This window comes from Danio rerio, chromosome 13 (genome assembly GCF_052040795.2).
Source record: "Danio rerio strain M-AB ecotype USA chromosome 13, GRCz13ab, whole genome shotgun sequence".
NCBI lineage: Eukaryota > Metazoa > Chordata > Actinopteri > Cypriniformes > Danionidae > Danio > Danio rerio.
Window position 1 is genome coordinate 27,710,633 of NC_141033.1, and position 13,221 is coordinate 27,723,853.

A 13,221-nucleotide genomic window follows, 5' to 3' on the forward strand; every position below is an offset into this window, starting at 1 on the left:
CTTTACTTGACGATTTTTGCATTTATGTGGACCAAACATGACTTTTATGTCCGTATGTGTCTTCCAGGTGCAAACAAGAGTATTTTTCTAATATTCTTGTAAATATCCGAGTCATATTTACATTTACAAATGTGAATTTTACATGTGTGCAAACTAAAGCTTTCCAATGTTTACGTATTCATAGTCTTTAAGTTCAAGAGAATTCAACACAGAAGAAAATTTCCCAATGTATATCTACAAGTCTAATGTGTGTGGACAAAACTTGACTTTTCCACTGCCACGGGTTTAAAAACTGAAAATGATCTAACTGATCAAAACTCATAAAGCTGAGGAAAACTGGGTGATTAATTAGGACACAAAGCAAAACAAGCAAAGCCCCCAACATGAGCAGTTTTGGTGAACTTGTGGAAACAAAACTTGAGTCTTCGTAAGTCTTCATAACAACTGAATGTTTCATTTAATTCTCTTTATCCTTTTAATTGATGATTTTTGCATTTGCGATTTTTTTGTCCACGCGTGTCTTCTGGGTGCAAACAAGAGTAATTTTTCAATATTCTTGTATTTATTCAAGTCACATTTACATTGACAAACATGAATTTTATATGTGCAAACAAACATTTTCCAATGTTTACGTATTCATGCATCTTTCAAGTTACATAAACTTGTGTACTCATAGTTGCCAGTGTCAAAGTTTTGCGGACAAAACGTGATTTTAACGAGTCTTCCGGATCCAAACAAGAACATTTTCTAATGTTCATGGGCTCAAGTTACTAACTAACCATTATCCTGGATAAAACATGACTTGTTTGCACGAGCCTTCCACATAAAACTAGACTGCTTTCCATGTGTACGTACTAATAATAGATAAAGTCATAATTACGTGGACGTAATGTAAATTTATATACATACTGTACTAGGGATGCATGACATTGGAAAAATCTGACATTGCGATATTTAATTTTTCCGTGATTTATATTGCGATATGAATGTAATTTTTCATCAGATGACTTGAACAGCTCTATTTTGGAAGGAGATCGTTAATTTAGATTATTTGGGATAATTTTGTAGCGGAGTGAACTAAACAAATTAAAAGCTTAAATAAATAAGATAAAAGTGAAAAAAGCTGTGCTTTATGGTTTTCCGCAGAGTCAAACAATAGTCAGATACAGTAACTGAATAATCTAATGCAATGGGAAATAACACTGTACGGTCATCATTGACAGAAGTCATTGCTGATCCCAACTCAACATTGCAGATCCTGCAATTTGACTATTGCATATGCATACATTGTGATATTGGTGCTGAAACAATATATTGTGCAGCCCTATATTGTAATAATACAAACTAAATGTTTTCTGATGTTCCTGTACTAACAGAGTCGCATTTATGTTAACAAAACATGACTTTTACATGCCTGCCACAGACAAAAACATTTGTCAACGTTACATACTCAGAGTCTCATTATATAGACCAGGGGTGGCCAATCCTGTTCCTGGAGATCTACCTTCCTGCAGATTTCAGTTGCAACCCTTATAAAACACACCTGTCTGTAATTATCAAGTCAAAAATTTCAGGTCCTAATTAATTGGTTCAGGTGGGTTTGATCAGGGTAGGAGCTAAACTATACAGTAAGGTAGATCTCCAGGAACAGGATTGAGCACCCCTGTCTGATATAGACCAATTTTAACAGATTTACATCAGTCTTCCAAATACACTACAAATATGAAAGTTTTCCCATGTTTTTGTACTCACAGGGTCATAAATAAATCGACAAATCCTTATATTTATATATACACAAGAATCTTCTGCATAGAAATTTTTTACTGCGTCATTATAGTCATGTTTACTTAAGTCATCAACTGAAAAACATTAGTATGCGCACATCTAAGCAAATCTAAAGGGCAGGTGCTCGATCAAGCCAAACACAATAGACAATTTATTTGGACTACATTTCGACCTACGAAGATTCATTAAGTGACCCTAGTATTGTGCCAATTCTTTTGACATTTTCTAAAGTCATCAACTGTACTGTACATCAGCATCAGCTATTTCTGCACTACAATGAAAAAGTTTGGAGTCATTAAGGCTTCTTTTTTTGAAGAAATAATTACTAAAATTGATGAAAAGTGGCTATAAAACCATCCAGACTGTTACAAAAGATATCTATTTCCAATAAATGCTGGTCTTTTAATATTTCTACTCACTAAAAAATAAAGAAAATTGCATTGCTGTTTTGAAAATAACATTAAGTGCAACTAAAGCCTCATGAATAACTGCTTTGTCATATATATATACATACACACACAGACACACACTGACACACACACACACACACACACACACACACACACACACACACACACACACACACAAACACAAACACACACACAGACATACATACATACATACAGTAGTCAACATATAAAGTGGATCAAAAAAGTTCAAATACAAGATCAGGTGTTGTTAAATAGTTTTAGGACAACATTGATTAAAAGTTTTGATCGTTCAAATGTTGACTACTGTACTGTGAGCATGATCTACCTAGCTGCAATATCTGACCACTTCTTTCATTTCAATATTCTTAATTTGTATTTATAATATTTTCAAGCGATTAACGCGGGGCTGCTTGCAGATATACACAGTTAAGAGCCATCTTAACATGCAAGATAACACATGTTCACAAGGACCAAGACAAAGCCACGAAAGGAATATGGAAGTAGAGGTAATAGCACACAAACAACCAAAACAGGACAATGACAAGTTGAACACACCCAGTCCGCTCACTTTACAGTCACCTGATTCAGTTATTATTCTTTACATCACCTTCTAGCACCTAAAAGACTCTTTACAATGAGTTTGTTTCAGCTTGATGCTACTTCCGCTTGATATTGCATCCGCTGAGGAAGACATTTCCCATTAGTTAAAGTTAACTCATGTAGTCCTGTCTGTCTTATTTTGATATTTTTCGGCTGTGAAGAAAAAGCATGTATCTCTCCATTATAGTGGTAAAAAAAAAAACTATTTGTTAAAAAAAGTTAGAAATCAACCATGCAAACACATCTTTCATAGATGACAGTTTCCGTTCTTTTTTCGACCCCCTGAAACTGGAATCAGCACAGAGATTTCCACATTTCAGGTTAAAGACAACAAAAACACTGAGGCAACAATTCACAGTCGTAAAAAGCAGACGAGTACACAAAGCGCATCTCAAACATTCAACAACTTTATCCATATATAAACTTTGTTTTTAGAATTCTATTTCATTTACCTCACCTGTAAAAACATAATGAGAGCTGCATTTATTTGATCAAAAATACAGTAAATATTTGAGAATTTCTGTATTTTATGATACACTTTAAAATACAGTTTGTTCAAGTGACAGTAAAGAGGAATGTTTAGCATCATTACTTCAGTCTTTATGTGACATTATTTCAAAATGCCAATACGGTGCTCAAGAAACTTTTATTATTATGCATGGTCAGGGTTCAAAACTACTGCTTAATTTTTTTTTTTCATGATTCTCAAATTATATGAATAAAATATTTTATAACATATAAATATCTTTACCAGTCACTTTTGATCAAATTAAATGCATTATTCCTAAATAAAAGCAATATTTTATTTTAAAAAAAGTACAGACCCACAACAGAAGTGCACATCTTAAGATCTCCAAAAAAAGATGATCTCCCTAAAATACTGTAGATCTGCTCACCTTGCTGGACCACTTCCGGGCCTCGTCGTGCAGTGACCTGGCAGCCACCATCATGGGCTCGCTCACCATCTCTCCTGCCTTCTGCTCAGGGAACTCCTCATCTTTCTCTTCTGGAGGTGGAGGTCTCGGCGGAGGAACCTCTCCCTCAGGAAGAGGTGGTTTGGGTGGAGCCTGGTCATCATTGACCTAAAAGAGCCATATAAACGACACACGGGTCAGGAAATTATGACAGTGTTCTCCCTTCAAGACCTGAAGGTGCATAAGGTTGTTGTTAAAGCATGAAAAAGATACTAAACACTATTAAGGTGCAAACGTTTTATATTGATAAGAGATTGCGCAACCATTCTAGCAATAGTATCAACACAATGTGAATTACATTTATTCATTTAAAAGACACTTTTATCCAAAGCAACTTACATTCGAGGAGGCAATACACAGAAAAAGTGCTGATTATACAAAGAAAAAATGTTTGTGTTCAGGGGGTGTTTTTTGTTTTTCTTAGTTTTATTTTTTATGAAGAAAAGACTTTGGCTTTTCAAGCCCACTTACTTTTTTTATATTACCATAATTTAGAAAGACTCGCTTTACAATTTCTAGGGCGACAAATCAAATTTATCATTTGACACTGCAGACCCAATGATTTATAAAGATATCAACTTTTTTCTGTGAATATTGACAAGCATCCACTATTATGTTGTAAACTATCTGATTGGTCAGTTCTTAAATATGTGTACCTGTTTTTTGTCATTTATAAAGCTTAATTATGATCATATTATTTGATCTATGATCGGTGATGGGTGTGCATTTAGATGTCTGAAACCTAAAATGAACATTATTTGTTTGGAAACACTGATACATTGTAATTTAAAACAAGGGCTGCTCTTGAACACATACGACACTGAATGTTCTAATAGCACCAGCGAGATTGTACGCAACAGGGACCAGCCTAGACTGATCACACTGGTGTGATCGTAAGCGTGAAAGCGTTAATGACATGCTCTTACATGCAGCTGATCCAGGTCTGGAGGTGGCGGAGGAAAGTCCAGCTCCTGAGGCTGAAAGGCTTCTCTGACTTTCCCAACAGCAGCCAAGATCCTGTAGCCAGAGTCCAGGAAGCCCTTTTGCAAACCTGTTCAGTAGATTTAAAAATATTCTTTCAGTAATCACAGAAGTGTTTTTCTAAATATATTAGAAGAACAGTTACAACAAAGACCTGGATCCTGGATGTTTCCTGCCACTCCTTTAGCAGCCATAACCATGGGTGAGATGGTTCTACCGAGTTCATCTGAAGCTGCTTTAACCAGTTCTCTGAATTTAGGGTCCTCTGAATTCTCCACTTCCCTCTTGGCCACCAGAAGTACTCTGTTTGCCCGCCGGGCAATGCTTGTAGCCCCTGCAACCAACATCTGGGGCTGAACGTTAGCCATTGCCACACGGCATTTATCAATGTCTTTCTTAATAGCTTCCTCTGAAGCATCCAAGAGGGATTTAGTGTCAATGGCTTCATCCACAAGACCTGAAATGAAGATTTGGATAAATGTTGTATGTTGCTTCGTCATTTTAGGCTGCATTCTGCTGAAATAAGCTTTTGCTTACTGGTCATTTTTTCAATGTTGTCAATCCACTGGTTCTTCATGGTATCAAAGTGCTCGTAGGCGGCCTGGTTGCCAGGGTTCTTCAGCAAAATACGTGCAGCGGAAGTGACCTGCTCATTAGAAAAGCAAAACAAAGATATACATGTCAGATTAATTTATTTGATCACAATCAGCATATAAGTCATGGTTTCCGCTATTTTCATGCTTCCGTGGTGGGGCGCCACACCAAAATTCATTCCCGCCACGGCTAAATTACAGCTTCTCAATCAAGACCTTCATTTTTTTTAGCGGGTTATAATTGCACTAAAACGTATGGAAATGTAAGTGAGTTTAAACAGAGTGAACTTATCTGTAATCGTAGTAGTGCTGTTTGTTATTTGTTTAACCTTAAGGTTACTTGCTGACTGACTGACAGGGCTGTGCAATATGTGAGGCCAGCAAACACAATGTAGCTTTCAGTTATAATGAACACAGTTCCTATAATTATACTTTATTTATAGATAAAGGAGTCTATGGCCGTTTCACTTTACTTCAGGACCGTTCAGTACGTCTATTGGAGACATTCATAAGTATTCCTAGTGAATCTAATAAATATTGGAGACATACTGGTTACATAAACGCAGTAGACAGCACTTCAGCAGAGTTTATTTGAGAGCCCACAAGAAAATCAGCGCTTAAGCAGCGTATATTTGAGGGCGTGCAAGACGTTTTGTGCACGAACAGAGGAAACTGACACGCAAGCAAAGAGATTTGCATGCTTGTATTACATGAATAATTAATACTGCGCTTACAACATTTGTCATTTAAATAACACCATAGGAAGTTGAAAGATCTGTGTCAAAGGCCTGACACAACAGCTGGAAAAAATTTTAGAGGAGGCACAGTAAGAACTCATTTATAGTATACAATATATAAAATAAATAAATAAAGAATAATAAATAAATACAGGATATTTAAAATAGATTCTTAAAAAAAACTTTAGAAAATCGTGGGACAATTAATATTAAGAGGAAAAATCATACATTGTCAACAACTAAGATTCAATATTTAGAAACAAGTACATTTATTAGTGTCGTCATGTATTTATTAAACACACTAAAAATATTGCTAAATATTAAAATAATTTAAATGTACATTTTTCTGGCTTGTATGTATTTTAAATATCTCAAAATTATTCAGAATGCAAATAGAACCATATTATTCCAAGACGGTTATTTGTCTTGCCTTCCCAAATATCAAATCTATTTATGAGGAAACATCTAATACTTTTAAATACTAACACTTTTCTCACTGTCATATTTTAAGAACAAGGTCTTGCCAAATGGGATCATCTTATATTTGGTGGTTACTACCATGAGATTTGATCTTGAGGCTACAGTAATGTAACAATATATGTCCTTTAAAGTAGCTCTGGCATTAACACTGATCTGTGAGTCTGCACATACAGATACAGTATGCATATAAGCTGCATACCTGAGGTGTTAGATCTCTAGCTGATTTCACAGCCGCTTGGATGCCTTCAACTGTGCTTTTATTGGCTGTTCCTACCGCAGCCGCCTTCTCCGCAGTAGCACCCAGCCTGCTAGCATGATTCTCAAAGTTAGAAGCCCTTTCTTCAAACACCTAGAGAAAAGAAAGAAACACTTAACGATAATCTTGCGTTTAAATATCCCAGGAAGACAGAAAAATAAAGTGTCTTTATTATATTTAAAGAGATAGTTCAAAAATGAGCATTTTACTAATTTACTCACTCTCCACTTTTTTCAAGCCTACTTTAGATTCTTTATTTTGTTAAACAGAAAAGAAAAAAGCTGTTTTGAAAAATATAGGAAAGCAGTCATTTACATATATACTATATTTTCCTAATATGGAAGTCAATGGCTACTGGTTTCCAACATACTTTGAAATATCTTCTTTTTTTGTTCACAGAAACTAATAATGTTTTGGAAGAATTTAGGGGTGAGTAATTGGTCAGTAAATGTTAAATTCTGAGTGAATTGTCTGTTTTAAACAACATTTTTTAGTAATTTCTTTTTAAAACTCTTCATTTTAAGTTAAGATTTTGTGTTTTTCAGTATGTTTGATTGACACTGGAAGGCATGTTAAAGTGTGTATGTTTAACAGACCTCCTCTCTGTTCGGGGCCTCGAGAGGTGCTGTTGCTGCCACAGCCAGGAGTTTAATTGGTGTTGTTGTATCGCTGAAAACATCAGACACTTCCTGGGTCATTGCTTCCTGCATCTTTGCCTTCAGATCCTTCAAGTAAAATATGAAATGGGTTATTTAAATGTACAGTTCAAAATAAAAGGCATGCAGAAAACCTGTAAAAAAAATTGGATTGATAATAAAAAATCTCTTAATTCTCATCAAATTAATTAATGTAATCAAAATGACAATGAAAGAGATTTTTTTAATTAATATACAGTTGAAGTCAGAATTATTAGCCCCCTTTGATTTTTTTTCTTCTTTTTAAAATATTTAACAAACTATGTTTAACAGAGCAAGGGATTTTTCACAGTGTGTCAGAAAATATTTTTTCTTCTGGAGAAAGTCTTATTTGTTTCATTTCGGCTACAATAAAAGCAGTTGTTAATTTTTTCAACACCATTTTAGAGACAAAATTATTAGCCCCTTTAAGCTATACTTTTTCTCGACTGTCTACAGAACAAACCATCGTTATACAATAACTTGCCTAATTACCCTAACCTGCCTAATTAACCTAGTTAAGCCTTTAAATGTCACTTTAAGAAATAGATAGAAGTGTCTTGAAAAATATCTAGTAAAAGATTATTTACTGTCATCATGGCAAAGATAAAATAAATCAGTGATTAAAATGAGTTATTAAAACTATTATGTTTAGAAATGTGCTGAAAAATCTAATCTGCTCTCTGCTACACAGAAATTGGAGAAAAAATAAACGGGGGCTAATAAATAAGGGGGGCTAATAATTCTGACTTCAACTGTACATGTATATTACTAGCGGTTCATTCCGCCGTGGCGACCCATAATAAATCAGGGACTACGCCAAAGGAAAATGAATGAATGAATGAATGAACTTTTCTGTCAGATTTAGAACATATTTTATTAAATGCTTTTAGCAAGGATGTCCTGATTTGATGAAAAGTAATAATAAAGACATCTATAGAGATTTAAAAGTTTCCTATTACCAATAAATGCTTTATTAGTATTATTACCAACAGAATAAATTATAATAAATTATATTATTGACAACAGAATACAAACTGGAATAAAAACATGCTAATTTATCACATGGAATATCACATTTTAATTTAACTGCCCACACAATCATTTTATTTGAATAGCCCTATGATGATTTGTATGCCGCAGAGATTGACAAATGAAAGAATTAGGTTTGGCCTAAATCTTTTTAAGAGCAGGTAACAGAATCAAGAAAATTGATTTGCAGCAATGCATTTATTTATTTTTTGCTATTATAGCAAGTAGTGATAAGGACATGGAGGTCCACCTTGCTCAAACCTAAATGGAGTTTGCATATACAGTAGTTGGCATCTGAAACGGCCTGTAGAGATGATTGAACAATAAATGTTTTTTCCCTATTCGTCATGGATGACAATGCAATGTTTCAACAAAGAAATTTAAGTGTTAATAAATAATAATACAAACCATTAATAGCTACCAATATATAGCATTGAATTAGAATATTTTAATGATTTATTAAAAGATCATGTGATAATACTGGAGTAATGATGCTGAATATTCGGCTTTACATCGCAGGTCTAGATTTAAAATGTATTCATATATTTAGATTTTTAACAATATTCCAAATTCTTAACAATATTCGTAAAAGTCATGACAACATATGTTTTTATGTTACTTTAACATATTTTAATAAGTTAATAAGGTTTCAACTTATAACTTTATTTATACCAATTTCAGCTTGATATTTTTAGTCAGTTTAATTGATGTTGGTTGATGAAATGATCTGTAAAGTTAATTTGAACCAGCCTAAAATTTAAGAACAGATTTTTTTACAGTGTAGTGTTCTACACATATTTTCCAGCAGAGGGTGACATTTACTTATGTATTATATTGAGCTGAAAGCCGTGGTACTTTTGTCTACCAACTACACCACAGCGGATCTGACCTCTGCACTTGCCATTTGAGAAGACCTAAACATCTGATTATGCTTCACCCACACCTGCTGTGAGAAAGACACCGGGACCTTTTAATAGAAAAGGGGGACACGATGCCTTACTTTAATTGCCTCCAGAAGATGAGCAGCCACTGCGCGGGCCTGAGGACTCTCTCCTTCTCCCCGCGCTGCCAGATCCGCCAGCTGCATCATCAGCTGCTCCACCTGCTCACATTTGGCCAGCAGCTCCTGTCTGTACGGCCCTGGCAGAGAGCTCGCGAGCCGTCGACCCTCTGCTATCAGCCCTCGTATAGCAGCCTGGCCTATAGACAAATACAGAACAGGATCCCAGTAAAGTTAAGACACATATTGTACGACAATTGTTTTAATATTGTGTAAATATGTCAGAAAGTTACCAGACAATATACCGATTCATTTGTTCTGAAAAAATCTGTTCTAGTCATATAGTATTAGCATTTTATAAACTATAGTGAATAAACTGTGACGGTATAAGAAATGTTGAAAGTGTCAAAACAATATTTGGTTTGTAAGTCAAACTATACAGTGAGTCAATGGAGGACTGATGATCAAACAGGTTTCCACTTTTTTAAAACTTCATTATTCCACAAAAACATTCATTAAAAAAATCACTATTGCTGTAATTTAGAGGTCTATACATTTTAAATAATTATGTAATAATTTTAGTTTGCATTTTCAGCCCTTTATATATTTATTTAATTTATTTATTTTTTAATCGCTAATGCTATTTTGGCCCAAAACACAATATTTAAAATAGCACTGATTTTTGCCAAAACAAAGTTAAACGTTTTTAATAATGTCCCATAATTCATGAATTCAGCCATTAGACTTAAAATCAGATTATTATACACAATTGTTTTAAATGAATGACTTATAATTTAGATCGACTTGTCGTTTTATCACTAAATTGCTATCTCCACCTAAACTTGCTAGTTTAAAAAAATAAAAACGTTTCTAATAAACTCACTGTCACTAAATGAGGACCAAAGTATACTCTGCAACAAACATGTCTACTTAATTTGGTCAGCATTTTTTTAATTATTATGGCCTGTGTATACTGTCAAAATATTTTCTCAATTAGATTTTTTGTCCTGTTTCTAGTCCTAATATCTAAATATTCTAAAATCAAGAAGCATTTTCTAGACAAGCAAAATTCATTGTCTTGATTTCAGAAATAACATGCCAAAATTGAGTGAGTTTTTCCATAAAACAAGCAAAATAATCTGCCAATGGAGTAAGCAAAATAATCTTACTTTAAATCGAAAATATAAAAGCTTGTTTTAAGGAAATACTCACTTAATTCTGAAACATTATTTATTAAAATAGGACAATATTTTTACTTGTCTTAAAATGTTTCTTGATTTAAGAATTTATTTTAGTGATTTAGACTAGAAACAAGACAAAACCTAGGTAAGAAAAGCATTTTTGCAGTGAAGCAGTTATGTACACCCCTGATATTTGTTACAAATAAATCCTTTAGCTCTCTAGTCGTAAAAAAATACAGAAAAATTATTGAGAAGTGCTTTTACGTACCAGTGCTGTCGGCATTTCGTAAAACGTATTACCCAAAGTCATTGCAAAATCCATAATAATCTAAACAGAAGGTTTAAAATGACAGTATATTAAAAATATAAACCACAGATGCCTGAATTGTGTGTTTCTTCTGCTGGACTTCAAACCGAGTATGCATTTATGACACTTTACAATACAAGACATGTAGTTAAATGCATTAACTAACATGAACAAACAATGAAAAATGTACAGCATTTACAAATTACATTTCAACATTTACTAATGCATTATTGAAATCCAATGCTGTGTTTGCATAATATTAAATAATGCACTGTGAGTTATCAATAACTAACAATGTACAACTTGATTTTCATTAACTAACATTAACAGAGATGAATAAATGCTGTTCATTGTTTATTCATGTTAGTAAATACATTTAATAAATATCCCATTTCAGCGTAATATGCCATTGCAGTTTTTAAATAACAAATCAACAGTGTGTTTGTGGTATCAAAATGCAATTTCATGACGTGGTAGAGTGTCCCAATACCAACCTTGCCATACACTGTAAAGTTTTTTGTTAGTTTTTTTGTTAGTTTTTGTATCCAAGGTACAAACATCTACTACAGATTGTAAGTGTGTGTATTGGGACGCAGCCCTGGTACTAAACCCAGAGCTCTGGTCTAGAGTTACTCCAAGACTAAGTTAACCTGGAAGTAACATGATCTGCTGTGAATAGGACACGGTGCAGCTATTTGTGGGTCGAAAGATTGTAAGTATGAACATAAATACAACAGGGACTGAGGAAAGGGCCATCTGTCACATCACATAAAGGTCCAGAGTCAAATGGCTAGTGCCATACAAATGAATAAGTCATTTAATACGCCTGTGGTATCCTATGGGGAAAAAGTAATGGCCTCAGATGACCATAAGAGTATTTAACTCCAATGAACACACGTTACGCTAGACAGATATCATAGCCACACAATGGTTTTGATTAAATTCTTATAGTTGCCAAGCTGAATTAACAAGGCATGTTTTATTGTATTATGCCACCCACCTACTCCATGATCATCTACTCCAGGGTTGTTGATCCAGCGCAAGGCCTGCTCCATTTTGCCCTCCAGGGTAACAGCAGCTTTGGCAGGCCTCATGTTGGCCACAGCACGGTTCGTTTTTGCCTGTAAGTTCTGCAAAGCTGTGCCAATCTGTTTGGCAAGAGCTCTCGCCTCTGGAGTATCGCCTTTACCTCTGTGAGACAAGAATGACCAGAACATGAAAATACATGACAAAATGTTATTTTTGTTGTATATTTTTAAACCACATAAATATTTATATTTACATGGTTACTGGGTATCTTAAAATGTGACAAATTACAAAAAAAAAAAAAAAAAAAAAATATATATATATATATATATATATATATATATATATATGTGTGTGTGTGTGTGTGTATTTATGTACAGTATGTATGTGTATGTATATATATATATATATATATATATATATATATATATATATATATATATATATATATATATATATATGTTATATTCCAAAATCCGCATCAGTTTTAAGAAAAGAAATGTAGCCTATCATATATATGATAAAAGTAGCCTATTTCAGAACGGAATATCTAGACCAGTGGTTCTCGAACTGTGGTACATGTATCACAAGTGGTACGCAGGCTTCCTTCTAGTGGTATGCGGAGGAATCGCTGAATAATTCAATTAAAAACATGAGCACACTTTTAACCCTTTGACGCATATAATAACAACGATGTGATCAGGAAATTGCAGGAAATTTTAATAGGCTAAACTTTTTATTTTATTTTCATTTGTCTAATGTTTGTTATGTATTCTATCATTTGAGGTTATTTTCCTCCCCATATCTGTAACGGTTGTTGGGGGCGTATCTCGTATTTTTATATCCCAATGTTGACAGGTATAGTTTAATCACTTGCTTCTCTGACACACACAGCCTACTCTAATGAGCAGTAAGCAGATCTAATTTTTAATTTAAATATGTAAATCCAATTCATATATTTAAAATACAAGTTAATGTTTAGATTTTAAAGATATACAAATAAGTCATATATACATGCAACATATATTTCAAAATTTATCAAACAGAGTTATATATGAATATTATGACATACGGTATAACCTATATATAACCTATAACCTATATATATAAAACCTATATTTTTGAGGTCCAAGAAACATTTGCAGGTTTTGATAAATAGGCTAC

At 33.8% G+C, this 13,221-nt stretch overlaps 1 protein-coding gene and 1 long non-coding RNA gene across 5 annotated transcripts in view; one reads left to right on the forward strand and one right to left on the reverse strand.

Annotated features, from left to right (window-relative positions):
* The window catches only part of LOC147841073 (uncharacterized), a 360,944-nt gene that overhangs the window by 263,425 nt on the left and 84,298 nt on the right, over positions 1–13,221 (forward strand). The window lies entirely within an intron of this gene.
* vcla (vinculin a) overlaps positions 1–13,221 on the reverse strand; it is a 78,108-nt gene that overhangs the window by 7,821 nt on the left and 57,066 nt on the right. For all 4 annotated transcript variants that reach the window (NM_001442280.1, NM_001442281.1, NM_001442282.1 and 1 more), the window contains 8 exon segments: positions 3,713–3,898; positions 4,717–4,841; positions 4,926–5,228; positions 5,309–5,417; positions 6,781–6,930; positions 7,434–7,562; positions 9,544–9,743; positions 12,032–12,222. In NM_001442280.1, the coding sequence (NP_001429209.1) occupies positions 3,713–3,898; positions 4,717–4,841; positions 4,926–5,228; positions 5,309–5,417; positions 6,781–6,930; positions 7,434–7,562; positions 9,544–9,743; positions 12,032–12,222 (1,393 nt within the window).